Consider the following 26,158-nt stretch of genomic DNA (forward strand, 5'->3'; position numbering starts at 1 on the left):
ATAGCTGTTATGTAATGGCTGAATGTAAGAAAATTGGTCGTTTTTTGCAGGCAACATTTGCTCTGGCGCTGACCCAGTTTGACTAGTAGAAGGGCACAGATGACATTTTACAGCTTCTGAGAGATCCCAGTAAAGTGGATCTAATGCACATTACATTGTCAGCCCCGCAACCCAAGGGACGTCTGAAAATACAAGCCGGGAAAGCTTTTACGTAAGATGAGCTGTCATGAGAACGCTGCTTGGTTGCACTTGGCTTCAGACTCGATATTTTCCCTTTTATTAATTTATCTGAACATCTTGTGCAAATGGGCTCTCCCAGTCTTCGCTAGCATTAAAATAAGTCTTATATAAGACAAACTTTAACAGTTGTCCCGGTTTAGTCTTTTTCTCCTCCATTACAAACCCAAAAAAGGGACAACACATGGCCAGAATTTAACATGCTTTAATAATAAAGATACAAGGACATTGGATGTAAACCACCAGTATTGCACATAGCTCAGGCACATAACAAGTGTCAGTTGCTTTGAAGCATCAACTTATTTCTATGAACAATACACAGGCTGTACCGAATAAAGCTCTACTCCCAGGGAGGAAAAAATATATACTTTTTCACAAAACGTAACAGTGAATTCACATTAAAGCTTTGGCTGAAGGTTTAAGGTTTCCTTTTGAACAATAACTCAAAACCGTTTTCAATCCCGTCCAACAGAAACTAACATTCAATCTTTCACCACCGAGAAATCTCATCTGAACATACAGAACATTTTTAAACATGAGGACAACTAGGGACTCCAGAGGACGATGATAACACATAACCATCTACCCAGATGATCCGTTTATACATGTAAATGGTAAATAAATACATAAATAAACCCCTTTACAAATAACCCCTCTCACGTCACCATTTTTCTTCAACTCATGGTAACTGTACAGTGCAAAGTAATGGTGTCAGAACCAAAAATAACTGCATTTATATCAAGTGTTAACAAAAAAAAACGCAACACATCTCACAAATACTTTTGAAAAGATGCTTAAGTGCTTTTAGTTCAAGGTTAGGCGTGTGCATGCAGGGTGGAAGCCTTTACGCATCAGGCCTGTGAGCAACGTGACGAAGAGAGTGCAATCCCATGATGCAGCAGCCCCTGATGAGAGCAGCGATGTTGTACACTGGAGCGCTTCCGTCAACACCGTGTCGCGAGTACAGCCAGGCCACTGTGGGTAGCACCGGTGCTGCCACTGCGACCAGATCCACCAGGAAGCTGTTGCTCCAGTAACGCTTGCCAACCACATCCAGTCCCGGTGACAAGCAAGGTTCCTCCTCACCGACGCTAAAATTCAGCTCCTCCATGAAGCGGCGATTCTCTGCAGGTTCCGAGCAATACATGCCAGAATCAGTGGAGGTGTCAGGGCTTTCTGGGGGAGCAGGACCGGGCATGCTGGATGGGGGAGGTGTTGGGTTAGGGAGATTGGGAACAGTGGTGGACGTGGATGTGGGTGGGTTTGGGAAACCCAGAAGACTGCTGGAGGTTGACAGAGCTGTGTCTCCCGCTGTTGCCCCGTGGAACTTGAGCAGCTGGAGGAGCAGAACCTGCAGGTCTGGAGACATGGGCATTATGTCGGTCTGGATTCCTTTATCTTCTGTGTTCTGCTGGGATGGCGTGCTTGAGGAGATGTCGATGGTGGTGGAAACTGGTGGAGCTGGTGGGGGCACAGGAGATTTATCAATCAGCTGTCCCTCCTCTGACAGTGCAGACACCCCAGGCCCATTCTCTATGTCCAGCTTGCCACTAGAGTCCTGACTAAAATCCACCGCAGTGGACATAAAAACCTGCTCTAAAATGTCCGCTCTGTTGGCCATCTCATCATTTACCAGCAACCCGCTGTCTGCCATTGCCTCCGCCCCTTGAGTTCCCAGCTCCATCCCACCCTCTTCCTCCCCGACCATCTTCTTCCCACCGCTATCAGGGCTGTCACACATGAAGTCCAAGGTGTTGTCGTCTTGGAGGTTGGCGCCACTCTGGGCAAGCTCCATGCTTTGCAGCAGGGACTCCAACTTCCTGTTTTGAATATTGATGTCAATGAAATACTTCTGTATGCCCTTATCCTTCTCCATCAGGCTGCTCTTCATTGTTTCCACCACCTGGCGCAGCTGCTTGATCTCTTTGCGAGCCTCTTTGAGTGACAGCTGGGCCTCCACTCTGTGACACTCCTCTTCAATCCAGTCCTCTCTCATTCTGCCGAGCTGGGCCTTAAGCTCCTCAACCTCTGTCTCTCTGAAGACAGAAGAAAACGTCCAGAGCTAAGAATAGTTTGACATTTTGGAAAACATGCACATTAACTTTCTTGTCAATCAACAGTTGGATATGCAGATCAACACCACTCTCAGATATATGTGCTGAATATGAAGATAGGGCCAACTGCCAATTAACTTAGTTTAATGCTTGGCTGCAGTGGTTTCAAGGACAGTCTGAAGTTATGACAAGAAAGTGTTTAACCCTTAGGGCCAGCTTTAACATAACACACACTGGTATCATTCTGCACACAAAATGTGCTTTTCAAAATAAAGCATTAAAACATTAATTTTATTTTATATATTCATTTAGTTATTTTTAAATCAAAATCAGTTCTAATCATAAATATTTATTGATTTTCATAAAATGCCAGGTTGTTGTAATGATGCCACTAGGTTTTTATATGAAAAAAAAACCAAAGAAATTTCCGATATACTACATGCTAGGTAGATTTTTTGAAAATGATCATAGTCTAAGATATATGAGTGATTAGCAGCAACATAGATTTTTATACATTATTTTTTGTTCAGTGTCAAATACTTACATTCATAGGCTAGCTGCCCTCCATTTCTAATTTTATGCTAGGCTAAGCTATAGGTGGCTGCAGCTCCATTATGAATCTCCATTATGAATCTTGCAAAAAAGCAATTAATTGTGTAATATAATGCCAAATATAATTCTTAAGATAAGGGCATACAAGTCATGTTTTAAATACACTGTCATGTTTGTCTTGAACATGCACAGTGCATAGTTCTTGACAGTAGCATCATGTTGTTTCTTAACTTATATAATAACAATTTCCCACCGGGTTCACACTTCATAGAATGTTAACCGCTGAGCAGAGCAGCAGTTTGCATTACGTCACAGTGTGGTTTCACTTTCCCCCTTGATGCGTTCACTGTCGTCTTTCATCAACCATAATAAGCTACAGATACAATCACAGGAGCTTCTGTGCTGCTAAATCTGAACTAACCTGTCATGGACCCTGTTCTCAGACTCCATCAGCTTGGTCTTCAGGTGTCTGATGGCCACTTCCTTCTGCTGAAGAGGGGTGAGATACTGCTCAGGATTCGGGGGTCTGATGCCATGGTTGTCTCCACAGGAATGGTACCGGCCCAGGTTCGCTCTTCTGTTGGTTAAAGGCCTTGTTTACCCATTTAGAACCAATCATTAGTTCCCAACTAGACATTTTGAAGCAACAGCAGAAAAACTGATGCAACCATTAAGAAAAATCACCTCCTGCAGATGCTAATTTGTCTGGCTGAGAGAGTGCTGTCAGGGCAGATGCTCTCTGAAGCCTGGAATTACTGTCTGACACAGGATTACTGGCATTTAGACAAGAGGCAAAAAACCTCTGAATGCTGGTTTATCTACATAGGAGCACAGTCTGCAAGGAAAGCAATCACCTTACTGGAAAAAAAACTTAATCTAGGAGCTAATTGCATTAGCATGCAAATGCCCTTTGCATGTCCTATGATCAGTGATTCATCGTGTTCAAAGAGAACTGATAAAAGGATTTGTGTTTTTTTCGGTAGAGGATGAGGGGGTGGATTTGGACAATATGCAAAGCAGCATAAGCTCCTCTCTGCCGCTAACACAATATCCTAGCAACCTGGGATACTTGAGGCTTTCATGTGAGCGCTCTGCATCCCTGCCAGAAATAGAAACAGCACAGGAAATGGTATGCCAGAGGAAAAGATGTCACATGACTCTGAGGAAAGCTGACAGCGAGGTGTCCTCAGGTGACAAAAGCAGAGGGTTATAATGCATTCATGGAAGCTGTAAATGTGAGATAAAAGAGGGCAGATTCTGTGGGCTGTGGGTTGAATGATTTTTTTTTTCTTTTTATTTCATTTATGGAAGGATTTTTGGGTTAAATTGGATGCAGGACTGAGTTGCCAACACACATAAAGCCCTATACATTCCAAGTATTACACAGCCTGGAGCAGCATGTCAGAAATTCATGGAGGTACCAAACACTTCTGAACTGCATGCTATTTAAATTCAAACATCGCTTCTGCCATTCTCAAATATTTATAACCTTGCTCTCTCCTCCATACCAAGGTGAGTTCCCTCTAATCCTGTTACCAATCGGATGCAGTGAGTAGGGTCACTGTCTGGGCACCATATTCAGACTTTTTGCCATATTAAATCCTCATTAATCCCAACCACAGCCAAATCATGACCGATATAATCCCAGACGACTGCAGGAGAGGAAATGATACAACAGTCTGAGTTTAATCCAGCCACCGCCCACTCTGCACACGAGCCACTGTCCAAACCTCTCAAGTCTCCAAAATCTGCTTGTTTCTCCCTGAAGCAGGGAAGGTTTATATATGTATTGAATCCAAGTGTAGAGAGGTGGAAAGGTTATACATGACTAGGAGGTCACAAATTTTTCTCACTCCTCTTTAAACCCTTTGAAACTTTGATAGACATCCCTCTCCTTATGCTGCATTCAGACACTTTTCACAAGTATTTAAACCTTTGAACCCTGAGTAATGTGGCTGATAAGGATTAAAGCCACAATCTGTGCTTTGTGGTTATGAATAATGCATGATATGAGAAAGATGTTTGGTACCTGGAAGTGGGGCTGGAGTTGCAGCTGCTGCTGTTGGTTGAGGAGGCAGCTCTGGGAGGAGTCCTGTAGGGAGCGTAGAGTTCTGCATCGCGGTTGGCTGTAGGGCTCCCAGCTGGTTTAAACACTGGGAGCGGTCTGATGTGGGTGCTGCGACTTGATAAAAGAAAGCATTAGGCAAAAGAAATCATTAGTTAATTCTAAAATAGTAGGGGAAATGGGCATTTTATTTTATGATGGACACTCCTGTTTTAGTTCTAGTTTAGCTCAAAGTGTTTTTGTAGTGACCCAAGCAGACCATACAGATTATTCAAATATATAAACCTCATAAACCTGCGTAAAGGAGCTCTCTTTCCAGCTGAAATAGAGCCGAGGCTCTCTCTGGTCTTTAGGCTGCCTGTGCTGCTGGAGGAGCTGAAGTCTGCCTCGCTACCTGCAGGGAGAAACATCACAGCATCAGCATGCAAAGAGACTTATGCAAAACTACATGATTTTAAACAGTGATTTTAACATAATATTCCTCCTTTAATGAAAGTTGAAGGCAAATGAAATAAAAACATACCACTCACTGTGCAGCCACAACTGACCTAGTATGATCAATTGGTGGCTAACGAGCAAAAAAAAAAGTCAGTTTGCTGACTTTAAAATACCTCTGGTGCCACTGTTATATTTAAGAAGGAATACACCACCCCTCAAGACCATTTGTAGATTTTGTTTATCGTGCAAGCCTGCAGTGAATGTATCACCCTAAAATAGAGAAAATTGTTGAAGTCAACTGTTGATTGAAGTCACAGAGCATCTGTGTTTAACAACAAAACTCAAAACACTAATTTACTAACTCTAACACAACCTGTGCAGCATAATCCAAATCTCAGTTATCCATTCATATGCTCAGTGCTTCCCAAACACATGTATTTTCACAACAAAAATGTGTAGTATTTACAACTGAAGAGAAAGTGAAATATAATATATTGAAATATATTTTCTCTGTTTTTGGATTCTTCATTCACTGGGGGTATGTGAGAAAAAACAGTTTTCTCAAAATTTCATTATAACACGGGATGAGTAATTGATACACAAATGGTCGTTTGGGGGGTTGAAGTATCCCTTTAAACATTTCACAGCTAAAATGTTCATCATTTTACACCAAAAGTAAAATCAGACGTAAACAGATTGTGCCTCAACACATATTTGTTATTTGTACTTGTGGAGCCATTCCATCTTCAGGTGCTGCTTTACCAGAAAAGGCCATTGTTTCACTTCAAGCGTCAACATTCAGCCTAACATGAACACAAACACACTCTCTTTCTATGCTATCATGAATGATAATATATTGGGGACAATTTTCCTGTTTATACTAGCCTCCCCTTTAATAAGCACCCTCAAATATATAGACCTCAAAGGAACAAGTGCAGAATAAAGCATCATGTTAGAGTTTTTATAAGCAACAAGTCTCACATCAACTTTAAAAACAAACAAACAAACAAACAAAAAAAAAAACAGCCTGACAAATATTCTCATACAACAGCTTTTTGATGGGCTACTCCCTGTAATCTGTACTCTGTTTTAAGACTAACATTGGTTTGAGCAGGAATACAAATGCCATAAAAGCACCAGAATTACATCCAGTCACTTTGAGTAAAAAAATCAAAAGAAAGAAGATCAAGAAATGCACTGTATCAAAAGGCCTCAGCACAATCCTGAAGCCTAGAACATCTCCACCTTTGTTTAACCACTGAAAACTGTTCACTACATATTGTGTTGAGAGTATTAAAGATGAAAACCAAAGCCATACCTGAGTAGCTTCTTTTCCCATCAAACAAAACCATATTACCGTGTCCAGTGATGTCTGTGACAAACAAAATAGTTCCAAACTAAGTGATCCTCCACCACTTTGTGATTCAACTCAGAGTCTGTGCAGTCAGTCTAGTAACCTCCTACTAATCAGCCTAATTGGCTAAGCTCCCAGACCCTTTCCTCAACCAATCAGCTTTCTTCCTCATTTTGACTCCTGATCATGCAGTTGTTTCTTCCCCTCCCAGATAGTGGGGAGATTTTGGGATGAAGACTGGCGTGCACTGTCTCTGAAGTATATGTTAAGAGAGCACAGATGCACAGATGTCACTTCACACCAATTATTATTGTCCTTTTAGGCACGCAGCTGCTTCCCAGTCAGTGTTTGTTGATGTCAACATAGCAGAGAATCTGCTGGCTGCTGACATGTGACAAATACAGTTATTGGACTTTGGCCTTTGGGGAACCACTGGCACGCAGACGTATATAAACATCCCATGAGCTGTGTATAAGACTGCAGAAAAAAAAATAGAATCAACTCACAAAAATCCAATAATTTCACTGTATGGGACCATGCTAGTACAGGCCTTATGGTGAAGATTTCAAATTTTGCTGATCTTAATTCTGTTTTTTTTTCTGGGGAAGAAAAACAACAATTTTTTTCATGGTGTATTCTTCTTCACCTCTGGTTTTCATGGCCGACCTCATCTCCCTCTTGTGCCTGGGGTTGCTCCGTGGTTCGCTGCTCCACTCGGCCATCACCCTCACCCTCTTCACTTTGGTCTTGCGCTCGGGGAGTATGGGCGAGCCGTGGGCACTCTGCTCTGAGCCTGACGGGGTTTTGGAGGGGGACACAGACTGACTAGTGGGGCAGCCGGTGTCATCTATTGTAGACAGGCACACAGACAGTAATAGCCAAGAACAGGCAGCGCGGGGCAGGCAGCGAACACAGGCAGTCAATCAGAGCTCAAGGTTCAGCCTGAGTGTTATCTGACAGATAACGCGACAGCTTTCACAACAGCTACTTACTGTCAGAAAGCAGCTGTAAAGTGCTTGTGTGGCAGTTTACACTGTGTACACACACACATGCACACTTAGTTTACATACACACAAGTATATTCTGGAGTCTTTCATTTTTTCTGTTTGTTAAGGAGGCTAATTAAGATGAACATGAAACAAACATAACTGTTTTTCTTAGTTTTGTTCAGTTAGGTTGTAGTAAAAAAGAAGGTAAAATATGAAGTACAGTAATCCAGTACTAAATACATGTATTCAAACACTCTATTTTGTACTTTAACTTTACTTCAGTATTTCTATTTTAGTTTAGTATAAAAATGTTACTTTATACTATACACTCATTATATTACAAAGCGAAATATTGGACTTTTTATGCTACATGTTCGTGATTATTTTGCAGATTGAAATTTTTGCACAGTGCAAACACTGCAAAAATCTTATGTTGTGTCTGCCATTAAGCGAAAACTCTTAACTCTTGAAATTTGATGAATTTTCAAGAACACAGTGACATTTCTGTGGATCACAAAGCAATCACAGACTGTCTTATTTCAAGATTCGTATTTTCTAACGTTCCTTTAAAAAGTATTCATGTCAGTCATAAGTTGAAATAATCTATCTAGACTGTCAGTTTTTTCTTACTTATTTTAAAGTACTAACACAATTTGATCATCTGGGGCGTAACACCAAATTCTGGGCCCTATGCATAAGTAGTCTCTGTAGACTCCGCCCCTCCAGTCTTGATCCATGTCTGTCTGATAAACCTTTTGATTCAATTGTTCTATTTTGTTCTTTTTTAAGTCAGTTTTCCATATTTCCCTTTCCTTTCTTTCTCTTTTTTTTTGGAACCCTAACTTCACTTTTAGGGAAAGACATGACTGTATGTTGTTGCTCCAGCAGCATTAGCAACTCACCAGGCTCTTGTTGTGTGTAGAGACAAATCCTAGAGGGGTGAACTAAACCATTTTGCACCTTTGAGGGATGAGAGGGGCCTCAGAGAGCTCTTTCTATGTTTTTTTTTGTAAAAATCTTCAGTCTTTTATACCGAATAATTCAGCCAATTTTAATTTTGTTGTGGCATTAATTACTTAGGAATACAAACAAAACAAAAACTTTTCATGCCAGGCTTTTCAAGGGTTCCTCTCCCATTGGGAGTAATCAGTTCCACCTTTCTCCTCACTAAAACTGTTAAAAGCAGCTCCACCATCTTAAAACACTCTAAAAGTACAGTTCTGTATAATGAGTACTTAAACCTTAAATACTTATGTTCCATTTTGCTGATCATGCTCCAGTGCTTTAGTAAGATTTTTAATGTATGACTTCTACTTGTGTTGGAGTATTTTCACACAGCTGCATTGATACTTTGTACTTAAGGATTTTAATACATCTGCCATCACTGCTTTCATTACACATGCATTAAGGATTTAACATTTACCCAACCAACCGATAGCACTGCATCACAATCTTGAATCTGACAGCCTGGCATTCGAATGACTACTTGGCTGTTTTTCGTCAGCTGTGCTCAGACTGGAGCTGAACTTCTTACCAGAGCAAAAGCTGTTGGTGCTGATGGTCCTTTTGGAGTGGTCGGAGCTGACGTCACACTCCTTCCCCTCCTCCTCTGAAAAAGGTGAATCAGACAGAGGTGAACCTTTGTCCTTTGCTCGGAAGGGATGGAGGATCAAACGTGGGATGCGGCTGCGGGGGCTTCCTTTCTCCGGTGACTTCTTTTCCTGCTGGAAGAAACATCTGTCATGTCAGAGCTATAGGCAGAGACATACCCACCCACATTAACTCTTCCGATTCTTCTTTAGGATGACAACATTTTTTAAATTCATAAAAGTTTTTGTTCATATTTTTGCCTTTTACTGATAACTGTAAGGTCACATTTTACCTACCTTTGTCTTTACTGCATTGCATAAAAATAACATTTCTATTTGTTAAAAAGTTCAACATGCCTAAATCTATCAGTAGTGACCAGCAATGATGAGACTCACCTCATATTCTTGGAACGGTCCCATTGTGCTTCACGGAGCGTTTTCCCCTGTCAAATGAAAAAGAGTAGAGAAATCAGGTAAGACATTTTTCCTTTGGTCTGTGTATGTGGCAGCGTTTTGACGTGGCTCAAACCAGACAAGGGCCCACTGTCTGAGCTCTGTTATGCCACTAAATCCCTCCCACCACCACACACATACACACACACACACACACACATCCTGCCTGGCACAGATGGCACAAGAAGCCCAGAGCCAGCCGTGACCAACACACACTGAATTTATGACCTCATGAAACAGATTCTGCACGTCAACACTAAAAATAAACTGCTAGTTGCCTTTTAAATCAGAATTTGTAAAGTACTTTAACTATCAAATGAAGGCAAATGAATTTTACAGCAAAACAAATAAAAAAGTGTATAAATGTGAGACAACTACAGACTCCGTTGTCATAGGATCACACCTGAATCACAAATTAAAACAATTATCGTCTTGCGGTTGTATGCCTCCTCAAGTTCACGTCCATGTCTGTGAAAACATGTATATTTCCCACACATCTTCCCCCCGCAGCAAAGAAGATCTATACAGTCACCACAATTTCAAAGTGGACACCCAAGATTAGTGTCACCAAGTCCTCTTCTGTTCCTGAGTTATGATATTTAGTAATGGCTAGAAAAGTGTTTTTTAAGAACATTATGATGTCACTGTAAAGTTGGCATTTGGCCTTTTGGATATACAAAGTCATCACTTCATTATTTTATCCTATTAGATGTGTGTGAAATATTGTCATGATTAGCATATGAATTCTCGAGTTAAAGCCAAAACCATGTTTTATGAGGTCACACTGACCTTTGACCACCAAATTCAGATCGGTTCTCTGTCGGGTACAAGTGGACGTTTGTGCCATATTTGAAGAAGTTTCCTCAAGGTGTTCTGAAATTATGGCGTTCATGAGAATGAGATGTAAGGTCACCGTGACCTTGACCTCTGACCACCAAAATTGAATCAGTTCTTCATTGAGTCCATGTAGATGTTTGTGCCCACTTGGAAGAAATTTCATCAAGGCATTTGGACCACACCCATCCTCAAACTTGGCCTTCAAATGAAAAGTCAGGTGATCTCCAAACTAATGAGGAAACATCATCTAGGAACCATGCATGTATGCATTTCATAGAAATCCTTGATGCATATACTAAGATATATAACTAGATAAGTAAAACTTTGACCTGCTGGTGGCGCTAGACTAAAAGTCAGAGGTCAGATCATTCAAATTTATCATCAAAGGACCTTGAATGTCTGTACACGGCAATCCATCCATTAGTTGTCGATATATTTCACACACACAATAAATCACACATATTATAGGAAAGGTAGGGGATCACAGAAGTCCTCCTCTGGGAAATATGAATGTCTGTTCAGGGCCATGCATCTCATAGCTTGACATTTTTTAGGCTGGACAAAGTGGTGGACTGACCAATTTACCGACACTGCCATAGAGCCAAGCTAGCATGACTAAAAGCAGTGTAAGAGATAAGACAAATGCAAATCTGTGACATGAATAAATTTAAACTAACTCTCTTAACTCATCTGTGTGTGGGTTCAAAGGACTACAGAGTTCAGAGTCTACACAGATACAGCTATAAAGAAGAAAGATTGGCATTACTTTTTCATATTCTAGCTTTCCCTCAAAGTCGTCTCAGATTAAGATGATCAGATGAAGCACAGTAGAAGACGAAAGGTGTCCAACTTCTGTAAATGACTCTGCTAAGCCAAACTCCACTAACTCTCCTTATCAGCCCTCTGTGCCAAAACTGTGGGGCTGCCTGCCAAAAACTATAAAGTGCTTCCAGTATTGAGATATAATACATGATGGAGCGATGATTGCATCTTCTTTTCAGACATGGTCACAAGGCGAGACCAGCTCTTGTCAAAAGTTTTCACTCTCTACATGAACATTTAAACAAGGAAGATATTTTATTGATGCTGTAGAGCTAAATAATGCAGAGTTTCTCCCATGCCTGAATACACTTTACACAATCACTTCACTTCCTCACGCCTGTTGATTTGCCTAAGGGGGTCAGTTGCGTAAGTGCATACATGTTTTCTTTTTTGCATTGGGAATGATGTAATTGACCCCAAGGCCTGTGTGTTGCTGTCGCATCAGTGAACCTACCTTCATCCAGATGTTATCTTTTTTCAGTTCTGCTTTCATCCAAAACGATCCCTAATCAATAACAAAATGATATCACCACTTTATGACCTAATATAAGCCACGTTCCCTGTATGAGCTGCCCAGACTCGTGCAAAATCCTCTTTCTTCAAGCCCAAAGAGGATTGCAAAAATAGCGCAAAGACTCGAGGGGGATCAGACTCAAAACTCCTTTCATCAGACTCAAAAATAGATTTTTGTTCTGGGTGGCCTGCATCACCTTGCCTGCAGTTTATTTCCAGGCTTCCACATTATCATCATACTGTAGCATTGCACAGCTGCCCAGCACACTGGCACAGCAGATTATAGACACCAAGCAGGGCAGAGCGACCGGAGCCATGCCCTAGCAACAGTCTTAGCAACCGAGGGAAAACGCTGTGCAAAGGACTCCAGCTAGACGCATCTAATTATGTGTAAATCTGCACAGAATGTAGGCTTCTGCTGCTCATCCTGAAACACCGTCCTTCACTGAGAAAAAAAATATCTAGAGTGTGTCGAGGTGATGTGGGGGTGTTTGCCATTCAACTGTGCAGTGTTTTTCTCAGACTGAATGAACACTGTGTCCTTCAGCCAGTATGTGTGAGCTTTGGGAGCTTCTGTGTACACTTATTCAAGCACCACTGACTTACATTTGTTGCTTATGATTACTGGAATTTATCAAGAATATTTAAACAGATTTTCTCACAAGGAATGGAATAGGTCAATTCGACAAAGAAAATGAAGTAATGGTGGAGATTAAGGGGTTATAAAACCATGCTGATGGGTGTTAAAAATGTTTTTCCAATGAGCATGGAATGAGTATGTACTCTAGTTAAGTGCTAGAAAAGAAACTGGATCTGAGGCAAATGCACAGGAGCCAAAATAATTCAATAAACAGGCAGGGTGTGGTTGAGGGGAGTGAGCTGTGTGAATATTTTCAGCTTTGGAAGTGACTTTTATTAATTCATGCAACAAGCAGCCTTATGAAGGAAATGCAGGAGGGCGGTGACATTAGAAGATGAAAAATGAAGAGTCAGATCAGACAGACTGCTGCATCATGGAGCCAAATCTTTTAAAATGGAGTTGTCTCGTTATTTGATCTAATGCCTGGATAAAATAATTCGCTGATGACTCGATAGTGTCAGTTTACAACCTGAAACCTTGTGAGGTGAAGGGATGCGCTGCCATGTGAACTGGCTTATGGTGATTAGATTTTGTCATCCTAACTCTGGTGACACTTGCTCCCATCTTGAACTTGCCCCTGCAAAGTAGGATTAAGCATTTAGTCCTGCACCGACATCCTCTGCTTGACTCCAGACAACATTGATTGGCTACCCACCGAGCGACAGGCTAAGCATTATCTAAGTTGCTAACACAGGATTTTCAGCTCTCTTAAGCATGATGAACTTATCCAAACTACCTGTGCAAGCAACCACTCAACAACTAGTGCCCTGATTTAGGATGCACATGTACTCGAAAAGGAAAACTGTCAGTGGGATGCTGAGATAAATGTGAACATGACTGGTAAACAAGTCTTTAAGCCTCCACTAGAGCCATTTCCCAGATCCAGATGGTCTACTTTAAAAACAGCACTGAGTGGGCGTGAATAATAAATTCCCCTAATCCATCCCAGTATGAGCTTTCTAATGTCCATCATGCACATGGACTTAAGTGAGGCTGTTTATTCCGATTGGATGTTAACCCCATGGTGCACTTACTCAGTTTGGTTTGTTGACGACATTGTGGCAGAGGTGTTAGGTTGTGTAATGGTGATGACGACATTTGATGCACACTGATGAATAATGGTGATCCTTGACTCCGGGGGGGCCCTATGCAAAGACACCCATTGAAACCCAAGTGGATGCGCTAACAGTTACTCTATAGCATTGCATGTATCACACTTAGAGGTAGCAAGCTTAACTCTCTGAGTAATGGTATCAGGCTAGAAGGGCCCCCACTAAGGTTTTCTGGGCAGTGGTAATGCACGGTATAATATTTTTATGGGACGTTTAAGGATTTTATCGTGTGCCAATGTGCCAATATGAGCAGCCATCACGGGCCTCTTTTCCCAAATTGTTTTGTGGGGGGGCCCTCAATATTTGCCTCTCCTGATGGTGTATTCCCCAATGATGAACTGTTACAGACTGCACAGTTTTGAATGGTGTGATCTTAACTGAGCATCTTTCTTTAAACACTCAGTTTTTATCATTATGTCGTGCAGGACATAATGTACTCTGAAAATGGAAATATTGCATTCTATTTTGAGCAGTGCATCATTTGCAACACTTTCTGAGCTCAACAACCCTTAAACAGACTGCATCATCACTGCATGAAGTCATGACTGAGTCATTTCTCTGACTTACAGGAATCAACCTATATCGAAACCAAAACCAACACTGACAGTTTCCTGATAGATAATATGAAAGATGTTTTTCAGGCTTGTGCCATACATAAAACACAGCTGACTGCTATGATAAACTCTAATAGACTCATTTTCTAGAACCATATAGTTCAACATAGGAGCTCCATGGTGTTTAAAGTTTATTAAAAATACATTCTCATAATAAACTAAGCGTAACATTTTTAAGCCACCAAAATACAAGCACTGCTCTGTCCAAAGAAAAAAAGACCCTCCCATGTGTTTACATGTTTACATGCCTCTCCTTTGTTTTCCACATTTTACTAGCCATTAGCCATTTCTATTGTTAATAAAAGCTAATGATAATTTTGTGTCTTGATATCCCCTGACAGTGACAGCATCCTCTCCTACGCCGTCTTCAGAAGGCTTGTTTTATATTTTATCATGTTGTTTTCAGCGATGAGGATTTTGTTTTGTTTCATCTGGCGCCCCCACAGCTGTGGGAATGTTTTTCTCCGGGAAATGCCTCCAGAATAAAGCAGCTATAGGATGTAACCATTGGGGATGTAAACATCCCACTCCAGACATCATGTGTCCTAATTTCACCCAGAACCACCCCAAACATTCATGATGTGTGCGCACATTTTGGATGATTCGACAAAAGACTCGCTCCCGAACTTGTAAACAGCTCCTCCTCAGACCACCTGCTCCCACCCAGAGAACACTTTCATTTTCAAAACCTCACGGTAACAATAGATTGGTTTGAAATTGATTTTGAAAGGAAAATTATTGAAATGCTTGCCTGGATGTGTGATGGTGGTCCCTCTCAGAAGGATGCGCGTCAGTCGGTGAAGCACAAAGGGTCGTTCCGCTGCTGGTGCTTTGGCGGTGCCAGCCTCCGCTCCGCTCTGCTGTGTGGATGTCGGGTGGAGGAGAGCTGTGTGCAGACTGAAGACACACACGATTGGACAAGAAGCGAGACCACTGACAGTGCACGCACAATATGACTGCCATCCCAAGTGTGTTACATAACGCGCAACGCATTACTTAACACATATAGAGCCATAAGCTGCGGACAGGCCTTCGTATAGCCTATCTGTGCTGACATGTCAACATGACAATTTTGCTTAAGATCATATGTAAATATGCTTTTTAACGTATGGTGTAAATCTATATGCCGCTGTGTGTTCCCTAAGAGTGCCATTTTACCATGCGATATGCCACGATACATTATTCATTAATGCACATTTTAATATGATATCAATATGTGCTCAGCGCCAAAATTCACTCTACATTTTACAATATTTATCCAAACGCGTGGATTCGTGGAATATATATTCCCTCATATTGTTGACTGACGCACATTATAAGAATGCCAGCTTAAATGCCCAGCATGAAATATAGACCTAACATATGTTAAGCACACACGCAGAAAGGGTCTGTGTGTACGGTGATGTGCGCGTGTCTGTTGACTTCCTCTCAGTGTCAGAGGGAGTTTGCTCTCCATGGTGCTGAAATCAGGAATGCTGCTCCTGTCCAAATTTATATCAGTTTGCTGTATATTTCAATTTAGCGCCTGCGCTTTCTGTGCCAATTTATCACGCTGACGGCAGCACACACATATTATGTGTTATAGAAACATTATGTTTGCTGGAGCAAATGCGCCACTGAACAAAACAAGGGAATTAGTGTCCCATTGGCAGCCATTAAAGGCCATAGTAGGATTTAAATCTTATCATATGAAATGACCTGTGAGCCACATGTTAATGTTGTCTTTTCTTGCATCATCGTGTGTGCCAATCTAGGTTCTGAGGAAGCGCCGGACTCTGGGTGGTACTGAATCATATGTTAGCGCGTGACTTATGAGCAGCCGTTTGTTTATATATCACTGAGGCCCTCTGCTGGAACAAGACAATAATGCATACTATGGGCTGCAGGTTAACTGAACATAAACATTCTCGTCACCACGGAATCGCTGAAACTCACAACTGTTGTGACCTGCATTATTGCGTGTAGTTTGGGTAAAAAAATAAAAATAAAAATATTGTGAATGCATGCCAAGGGCTGCAAAATGGTCAGTGGTGGAATTAACCCAAGTACTGTACTGAAGTACAAATTTGACATACTTTTACTTTGCTTGAGTATGTTAAAATCATGACACTCTATTGCACTGCACTTCAGAGGGAAATGTACTTTGTATTGATAACTTTAGTTAGCCTATACTAGTTATTTTATAATAATAATAATAATAATAATAATAAGATTTTTGCACAAAAACCATATGAAAATACACAAGTGCATCTGAAACGATTTGTCAAGTGACTATAAGATTAAATAGCAACGACTCTGATAATCATTTAAGTAATTATTTATTAAGAAAATGGCATGTTTCCATTTCTTCAAGTATGGAAGAAGTAAGGAGTTGCTGTTTTTCCTCGACAAAACCCAGGTGATGCGTTTAGGTAAAACGGAGGTAACAAGGAACCCTGGAATCTCTGACATCCCGAATAGTCAATTCAGGCCACATTTAACATGACAAACTTCTATTTCATTATTCGCTTTTGTATTTGAACATCACATTGACATGTTTGCATTGCCGTTAAACAAAAATCAGACGTTCAAGTCCGTGCGTAAAACCTGATCAGGACGAACTGACGAGGTTAAAACCACTTGAACCGAGGAGCAATGACTTATACCGCACAACTGTTTAAACATGAGTCATACAATCAGATTTTCCCACAGGACATGAATGTAGCATTTGTCCTCGTTTTTTATATATATGGGCGAAATCGGATGTAATAAATGCCAATGTCCACTAGAGGCCTCTATCGTTATTTAAATGTATCAGATACATTTGACTGACTCCACATCTAGACAAAATTATGGGTTTACTGAGATCACACCTTTATGTTACATTTAAATGCACGAGACCTCTGCCTCAGTTTATCAAATCATGTTTCTGTTTCCGATGAGTTGATTCTCACATTTTCAAGTGCAATCCACTCAACACAAAACACAATTCTAACATTTCATCTGCCCCTTTTTTAAATTGAATTTAATAGAATTTACAAAAGAATATTCCTCAAATGAATGTGTCAAACTAAGTTTCAAAATTCATGATGTTTAAAAATTCCGCTGCTTTATGATCTGCTTGTGCACACATTGGTGTTAGACTATCTGTGCGTAAAATCTAATCTAATCTGATTTGACATGTCCTTGGAAGCTTCCAGGCATTCAAAGACTTTGCGATAAGGAGCACTATAACTCTGTTTTAGCTTTTCTGAAACTTTACTTTGGTAAGCTTCACAAACTTGGTAGAAACAGGTGCTGCTCAGGATATATACGCTTTTATAGTTTGATCTGTCTCTAACATATTTAAGGAGGGAGCAAAACTGGCAATTAGCTTAATTACATTATATTTTAATTCAGTAATCGATATCACAGTTTAAGTTACTCTGATCCAAAATAAAGTATTATTCCACATGGACAGTGTAGATAAGTTCTGTAATTGGCTGCTAAATCACCACCAGCAAAAACTTTCCCACATGGACTCTCGTGTCTGTATCTTGTGGCGGTCCGTTGGCGTCTCTTTGGAGGTCTGTGACATGAAATTGTTTGGGAAGCCCTGCACTGAGCGACCATGTGGGCGTGTTTCTCTCGGCTCCAACAGCCTCCGCTCTTGTGTGGAGTCCAGAGCGCAAAACTCATTTCTTCTGGTGCGACCGGAGGGCGCAAAAGTAGCAGTTCTCCGACCCTGACGCGCACACCATCTCCGACCCCGGCGCCCCTCCGAATCCAGCTTCACTGAGCGGGAAATAAAGAGTTTCTTCTTCTCCTTCTCCCGGTGACTCTTCCAGCCATGGACGCATCTCGACTCGTCACGCTATATCTGGGCCTGCTCCTTGTTTTCCTTGGGAATATACCGTGTTTCCAGTCTGCTGCTATCATCTCCCCCTCTGCGCCGAGGAGAAACAGGGGAGCCCGGATCTCTCATCGGGACGGACAAAGGTCATCCAAAATCCTAAAAGACATCTTCGCGTCTTCGCATCCCACCGTGGGCCATCACAAAGAAGACCTTAAGGACGCTATTGTGCCGCATGAATACATGCTCTCTATATACAGGACATACTCGGCTGCAGAGAAGCTCGGACTAAACGCAAGCTTTTTCCGCTCCTCTAAATCTGCCAACACCATAACAAGTTTTGTGGACAGAGGAACAGGTTGGTTTCAGTCCGGTGCCAACTCCATCTGCTCATTCTTGCATAATTCTGTGGCACAGTTTGTCCTCAACTGACTGGTCAGAAATTTTGCTCTTGTGTAGCTCTTAATGAAATGTGGCTACAGTTATGCACAAAAAGTACAGAGCAACATGCTCAACTTTTACGCACGTTTTAGATCAGGCAAAAAATCACGCGCAAATGCACTTTTACGCGCACAAAATGTCGATGAATCATAGCAAAAAGTGTTAAACAAAAGGAAAATCTCGAAAGCGGCAGGATTATATGTTGTCCGGGGGCAGTTCTGTGATTGTATTCAGGTCTATTTTGGCGCACAGCCACCGCAACATGTAACATTTTCCGAGTATTAACTTATATTACACTTAAATTAACCCCGGGGTAACACGACAGTAAAACACTAATTAAGGCGCTCTCTAAATGAAGGCTGTAAATCACTGTCAGCGCAGCCTGCAGAGAAAACTACTCTGCTCCCACCACGTGAATACACGGGAAACTTTTTTTCAGTTATATGAGAGCACTTGTTTCATTTTCGATTTTTTATATTAATCTCCAAACGCAAACGTGGTAAAATAAGCCAGAACATTTAAACTTTTAAAAGAGGTTAAAGCCCCTGAATCCGCCACGTATTAAAAGTCAAATTTGTTGTCCTTATCGTGCCCACTTTGGCCAACTTGTTCTGACAAAGGGAGCTAGGGGGCCATGGCAGAGCGGCTCGGTGTGAGAAGCAGGTGTTTGGGTCAGTTAACATGTGTAACCAAGTGATTGGACAGGCCTGCGAGGACAAACACAATCTGATAAACACAAACACATCCAACACGCACAAGGGGACATAAGCCGAGTTAATCTTTGCAGGAGAAATAAAAGCTATCTTTGTTTGCGTTGCCTGAAACACTCCGAGGTTGCGCGCTGCAAAAAATATCCATCACGACCAGTTATTTAGTCCAGACTCGGCTGCTTAAATCATACTATTATTAATAGGAGAGGTGCAAATATTTCCAGTGCAAATTAACCTTTTCTTCAGTACCTAGTGAAATGTAATGAAATGCAGTTTCTAAAAAAGTTTTAGAAAGTTTGATGCTTTTTGCTCAAAAAAACTAACAGCATTGGAGATAAGTAATGCTCTCACACGAACTTGCTTTCTTTCAGATGAAAAAAAGGAATTTTTAAGAATGAATATGAGGCTAAAAGGCTCGTCCGTATGGCCATTTCTTGTAGTGTGAACTGATTTGATAGGAAAAACGCCTCACTTTCTCCTGTGATTCTGATGTGATGTGTCACTGGCTCTGACCCCGAGCTGGACCCTCTGAGAGCTGCTTGGCATCGAACGGCTGATTAAAGTATTTGAACTCGGTGATCTAATTGAGTGTTCATGTCATAACATATCAAACACTGTCTATTCTCCCATAATGACCCAGCTCGGCCGCGATGGGCACATCACCAAAAAAACGACGAGGAGGGAGAAGAAAAAAAAACTGAAAGAGCACTTCCTCCGCTGTGAAGTGGTTCGTATTTTTACTGCGGAACCTCCCTTTGCGACCGCCACTTTAATTACGGAAAATTATTTTTCTTCCCGTTCTTTCAGCTCAAGCGCCTTTGGTTTCTTTTGGGAGTCCTCCCAGCATCCCCTAAGTGTTGCATTGCATTAACCTGCAGAATGAACCTCAGCTGGGAGTTTGCGTTATTTAAATCGCCTCCATCAGGAAAGAAATACACACGGGGGCAGCATTTTTTTGACGCGTAAAGTAACAGGTTTTAGGTCTTTTACGCATTGTTCATCCACGCAGAGACAGCTTTAACTGAGTGCACATGATCTACGGCTTTCACACTTTTGTAGGTAAATGAAATTTGCTTATAAAACCAGGCAGGGTGTTTCCTGCAGGTCAGGAAAGGCAAGATCAGAAAAGAATAACCCGAATCTGAAAATTACTTTTGGCACTTTGGGGTAACTCATTAAAGCGCAGATGGTGCAGCCACGGCCTCTCTCTCTCCCTCTCTCTCTCTCTCTCTCTCTCTCTCTCAACAGAGGCATAGATGACAAAAACATGTTTTGCATTTGTTCAAATACAAGCAACAAGGTCAAACAAAAAGTGCACAGGATGCCGTTTCAACAAAGCAATAAACTCCACCGCACTCCTCCCAATTATCCATCGTCAAGCATCTTATGCGTAATGGAAAAAATTGGCTTTTTACATAATAATTAAATTACGAAAACTCTCTAAATTTTTTAAACTGTCAACACGAATATCTCTCAATAATTCCAGCAGTGTGTTCAGTCAGTCAGTCACTCAGTCAGTCCGTGCAGGCGCGTTTAAAGGGGAATGTTGTCGTTGGCAGGATGAGATGAAATATAAGAGGGGACGTGCTTTAATGAGGAAGTTGGGAATTCAGAACTGTTAATTATTTGGTGAACTTGTATTCGATTTGTTTGAGGTCTTATAAAAAAAAAGAAGAGGAAACTTAATGCAGACCATACGCGCAAAGTCACTGAAACGAGCACAAGGTTTCAATCTGCTTTTACTGTTGGACTCGGCAGGGTTCACCGAGGGAAACTGACAGCCAGATTCAAATATCTCTTCAGAACAAGTTTTACAAATTATATCTCAGGGGTGTATAGACGGACGCATGTCACTATTATTTTATTTTTGTAAAAAAAACAACAACAACAAAAAAACCCCTTCAGATAGAAATGGGAACAACGTGCTTTTATTTTATAAGATAAAAAGACACCACATCATCCACCTCTCAACAAGAAATTTAATTCCGTTTTTAGGTTTAAAACTGCGTCTTTTCAATAAGTGGAAAATATGTGAAATTTAAAAGAAAGAATTTCACGTATGAAAACTCAACTAACCTATTGAATTTTTTTTCTTGATAAATTAAAGTAGAAAAAAAGAAAATTGCAGGAAATATAACAATTATTTCCGTTACATTTGCTAAATTATCTGCGTTGTAATAAGAGAAAAATAATTAAACGGAAAACGGAAAATAATAGCTTATTATAGTGTTTATGTTGGAGCAAAACCAAGAAAATGGTCACTGTGTCTATACTTAAATAAGCTGTAAGCCGCAGCCTGACGTGCATGATATAATACGCTTATCATAAATCTCTCTGATCCAAAATGTATATTATAAAAGCTCTTGTACTTCCTTGTAAATGCGGATATTTTATGTGTTTTGTAAACGCCTTTTCATGCATTGTTCCACAGTGTTATATTCCAGTGTCATTGGTCCGCCTTGGTGGAATATTTGCAGGCCTCCTGGGTCTCCAGCAGGGAATAATGCATTAATTGTGTATTGTTCAGTTGAGTGTACAGTATGTCGCCTTTGGTCCGTTGTGTCTGGCAGCACCCAGGGGCCTTCACATCACTAGGCCCCTTGTTTTTTTCTCTTTGCCTTACAACTCTACAAGAGTTCTCAAAAAAAAAAAAAAAAAGAGGAAAGAAAACTAACCACGTTTGTGATGTTCTGACTGCTGCTTAGATTTAAGAGCTTTAAAGAAGGGAAAGTTTACTTCCCCTCTGTCAAAGAGCTGGAAATTAATAATCAATCTGTCATCAAGTGAAATGAAAACTGAACTTTTTTCATTAAAACACGCTGGCTTTGATTAACAGTGGCGTGGCATTGGAAATCTAGCCAGATTTTATTGGATTATTGTCAATTCAAAAACAAAAGCGAAATATGGGCCCTACAGTGGCATTACTGGATAAACACAGAATATGTGGATTTTTTAACAAGTTAGATTAGACACTTCTTGTATGATATAAACACTGTGTTTTTGCACCATAAAATAATTTCAAAATGTCGATGCGCCACAAATTCGCATGAAATGAAATCAAGAAACTTTGGGAACTACAGTTTTACGCAGGAAGCCTCAAAGCAGATAAACTTAGCCCTCATTTAGCCCCCAGCATGATCAGATATTTTATTATTAAGAAAATTATGTTAGAATGTTATCAAATCAACTTAAATTAAGGGAAAATATTAGTCAGAACGGTTTTATAATGGTAATATGGACGTGGATTGAGGCTGGACAATGAGCAAAGTTTTTGCCGCGAAAAAACTGTGGGGTTAATGTTAACTGTGGGGTTTTTTGCATTCTCATCCAAACAGAAGACTTGTCAGCTGTAGTTTGTTCCAGGCATGTTCAGGGTGGACATTTGAAAAACAAGAAAGAGTGATCGAGAGAGAGAGAGAGAGAGAGAGAGAGAGAGAGAGAAGGCCTCTGTGGGAGAATGTGCGCCCCCCTCCTTCCCTCCCTCCATCTCTCTGAACACTGTACACCCTAAGTGAATCTGACTGCAATTATTTTCTTCTTTTATCCTTGCAGACGATCTTTTGCACTCTCCTCTGCGAAGACAAAAGTATCTGTTTGATGTCTCAACCCTTTCAGACAAAGAGGAGCTGGTCGGGGCGGAATTAAGGATATTTAGGAGAGCGCCCGGGGATTTGCAGACTTCCCTGCAGACGACGGGCCTCTACGACATCCAGCTCTACCCCTGCCGCTCGGACAGGCTGCTGGACTCCAGGTCTCTAGACCCGTTGGACTCCACCAAGGCCGGCTGGGAGGTTTTGGACGCGTGGGAAATGTTTAAAGCACACCAGCATCATTATCACCACCCTCATCACCATCATCACTATCAGCAGGGGAACCAGCTCTGCTTCCAGCTCCGCGTCACTCTGCGCAAAACTGACACCGAGGTAGACCTAAGGCAGCTGGGGCTGGACAGGAGCGGACGGTCCCAGCAGGAGAAGGCCATCCTGGTGGCGTACACGCGCTCCAAGAAGAGGGAGAACCTGTTTAATGAGATGAAGGAGAAGATCAAGTCGCGGCGGTCGGTGGGAGAGAAGGAGGAGGCGGTAATGGTGGTGAAGCCTGCGGAGGAGGAGGGGGTGTCGCTGAGGGGGGTGAAAGGAGAGGGGCCCCGGCGGCGGAGGAGGACCGCGCTGAGCAACCGGCACGGGAAGAGGCACGGGAAGAAATCCAAATCCAGATGCAGCAAAAAGGCGCTGCACGTGAATTTCAAAGAACTGGGCTGGGACGACTGGATCATCGCGCCTCTGGATTACGAGGCGTACCACTGCGAGGGGGTGTGTGACTTCCCCTTGAGGTCGCATCTCGAGCCGACCAACCACGCCATCATACAGACGCTCATGAACTCCATGGACCCCAACAGCACCCCACCCAGCTGCTGCGTCCCCACCAAACTCAGCCCCATTAGCATCCTGTACATAGACTCAGGCAATAACGTGGTGTACAAACAGTACGAGGACATGGTGGTGGAGCAGTGTGGGTGCAGGTAGCGGTTCTTACTCATTAAAAAAATCTTTAAAAGACAGAAAAATCAAAGATGATGGGTCCCAGGTTGAGTCCTCACAGGTCTGGAATGCTTTTACGCGTGACGCGCCTTATTCAAAAGGGATGCACAATAAAGGCTGCTATTTATTCAGACTTAGTACAGTCACAATAATTCACACTCTCTTGCCTTAACGTGTTACGCCTTCATTCCCATCCACGCAACAAGTCATCACTCATCAAACAGGCTTTTGTTTCCCAGAGAGTGAGACGTGTCCATATGGCATAAAGGATTGGTACAAGGAGATGGGGAGCCCCATTTAGAGCGACTGTGCACCTGTTCGTGCCGAGGCCAGAGGACAGTGGGCTTTGCCTGTCAGCGCTTTGTTGTCAGCTCTGCCGTGTGATCCTGCCAGCCAGGCCGGACTCTTTTGGGTATGTGCATCCAGGCCGTAATTGCCACTGTCCAGCTGGAGTCATTACAGGCCCGAGCAAGTGCCTGTTTTCCAAATAAAAGGGGGTGAATGTCTAATCTACCAAACACACACACACACAGACTGGTCTGGGGAGCGGAGATAAGATGGTGGTGGTAATGCCTTTAAGAGATTTTTTGCCTTACTGGAGACCAGTTGAGAGGCGTTGGGAGAAGCGTCGTGCGTCCGCATTTGTGGACAGAAAGGACACAAAACCAGACTTGTGCCTGACTGGGGCCCTGTTGTAAATAATAATAATAATAATAATAAAGCACACATTACTGAGGCGAACTTTTTGCTCAAAAGTCTGCATCTTTACGAAATGCACTTCCACAACTGACTGCGCCAAGGACACGCGGTCAGCGAGAGAGTTTGTCTTTGATGACGAAAATATAAGAAAAAAGACTCGCAAACGAGACGATATTTAAATGCACATTGGCTTTGAATGCACTGCTGTTCATTATTTTTTTGAGCTGTAAATATTTGTACAGTCGAAAACTTTACAAAGTGCAACGAATGAAGAAATGAGCAAACGGCATTTCTTTGTAAATATACAAAATGCACTCAAATCGGTATAATTTCTATTCTATAATTATTTTATTATTTGTGATGTACAGAGTTTCATGATAATCATATATTTCTTACATTGATAAGAGTAATTTAAGGTGTATTCGATATTTGTTTTTTATTTTTTTTGCAGAGGGTGGAAAATACCATTATTAATGTCTACCTCATAATTGCATATAGGATCTGAGTTTTGAGGTGCATTCAGTTAGAGTGTAAAGAGCTTTTACAATGATATATAAGGTCATTTATATACATATATTACTGGATAATATTCCACACCATTACTGTACAAATAAAATTCAAAACAAAGTCTACCAGTCTGGTACTTCTGATGATTAATGCAACATTTTTTTTTTATTGATTTCATTATTTTTCAGTGTTTTTAAGAGATTCTGGCCTCCTGAAAAGCACAAAAAAAGAACATTTTGGGGAATTTCTTTATGAGGGAATAAGAAGCCAACAATTTGTCTTTTTTTATCAGTGGATTAATTTAACTATTTAAATTATTCAATTAAAATTTATTTAGGCCCAAATAACTTTCCATAGTCTGATTCACAAACCTTCAATCATGGCCACTTGAGAAAAAAACAAATTTTCATCTTCCTTGATGACTGCTGAAATACAAATACGTCTTGACAAACACATGGTTTGGCAATATACTGAATGACATTTTAGGAAAAATATTATATTGTGGAAATTTTAGACTATTCCATGCATGGGCGTAGATTTCGGGGATGTTGCAGGGGACACATGCCCCTCAATTTTTAGATCATTGATATTACTGTTGCAGAGGACTTGAAGAGGAAATGAAAGACATTTACACCTAAATTATTTATGCAGAAAGGCACAAATGAGCTCATACAAAAAGAAGAAGGTGCAGAGAATTAAGTGTTTGACGTTTAACTTTTTGGGGGGCAAAACTTCTGTTTCGTGTCGTTATAAAGACTTTTTAAGCACACGATTTTTATCAAAGTTAATCCCCCAATATGATGTATATAGTACATATTGACCACATATATCTTTGCTTCAAGTATGCCAGCCAATCTGTTCTTCCCCTCTGTTATCAGTCACTTATCACAGACAACAAATGTCATCATTCAGTGCCTGGCTGGCTCAGGATTGCCTCATATAAACATATGGTGACCATCCACGTAGAAAGAAATCCACTGACTGACTGTCACTGATATGGCACCGAATGTATGAACCCCAGCTATTTCCCAATGAATTAGCCCGCCTGGGTCAAGTTTACTTAACACTTTAATGTTTCCCCAATCTGTGGATGACATAAAAAAAAGTTTGAAAGAAGGGATTGCTTCCATATAGGCTATCGACCTTGGCCTGGAAACAATTAGGAAATTGCTTTGAAATG

At 41.3% G+C, this 26,158-nt stretch overlaps 2 protein-coding genes across 9 annotated transcripts; one reads left to right on the forward strand and one right to left on the reverse strand.

The window, feature by feature from the left end:
• Window positions 1-426: 426 nt before the first annotated feature.
• sybu (syntabulin (syntaxin-interacting)) lies at window positions 427-15,177 on the reverse strand. 8 transcript variants are annotated; one of them, XM_042490890.2, is made up of 8 exons: window positions 15,021-15,177; window positions 9,675-9,721; window positions 9,224-9,410; window positions 7,347-7,493; window positions 5,194-5,302; window positions 4,873-5,025; window positions 3,265-3,420; window positions 427-2,273 (listed from the first exon to the last, which is right to left on the reverse strand). In XM_042490890.2, exons 2-8 carry the CDS (start codon window positions 9,696-9,698, stop codon window positions 1,082-1,084), a joined length of 1,968 nt encoding a protein of 655 aa, XP_042346824.2. In that variant the 5' UTR covers window positions 9,699-9,721; window positions 15,021-15,177; the 3' UTR covers window positions 427-1,081. The 8 variants fall into 8 exon arrangements, with proteins under 8 accessions (XP_042346824.2, XP_042346822.2, XP_042346819.2 ...); XM_042490888.2 differs by having other exon boundaries at window positions 5,203-5,302; window positions 7,347-7,547; XM_042490885.2 differs by having other exon boundaries at window positions 7,347-7,547.
• Window positions 15,178-16,609: 1,432 nt separating this feature from the next.
• On the forward strand, window positions 16,610-25,101 carry gdf6a (growth differentiation factor 6a). Its single transcript, XM_042490492.2, has 2 exons — window positions 16,610-18,438; window positions 22,784-25,101. Exons 1-2 carry the CDS (start codon window positions 18,078-18,080, stop codon window positions 23,755-23,757), a joined length of 1,335 nt encoding a protein of 444 aa, XP_042346426.1. The 5' UTR covers window positions 16,610-18,077; the 3' UTR covers window positions 23,758-25,101.
• Window positions 25,102-26,158: the final 1,057 nt, after the last annotated feature.

This window comes from Plectropomus leopardus, chromosome 11, assembly GCF_026936395.1.
Source record: "Plectropomus leopardus strain MGB_pleo_1.0 chromosome 11, ASM2693639v1, whole genome shotgun sequence".
NCBI lineage: Eukaryota > Metazoa > Chordata > Actinopteri > Perciformes > Serranidae > Plectropomus > Plectropomus leopardus.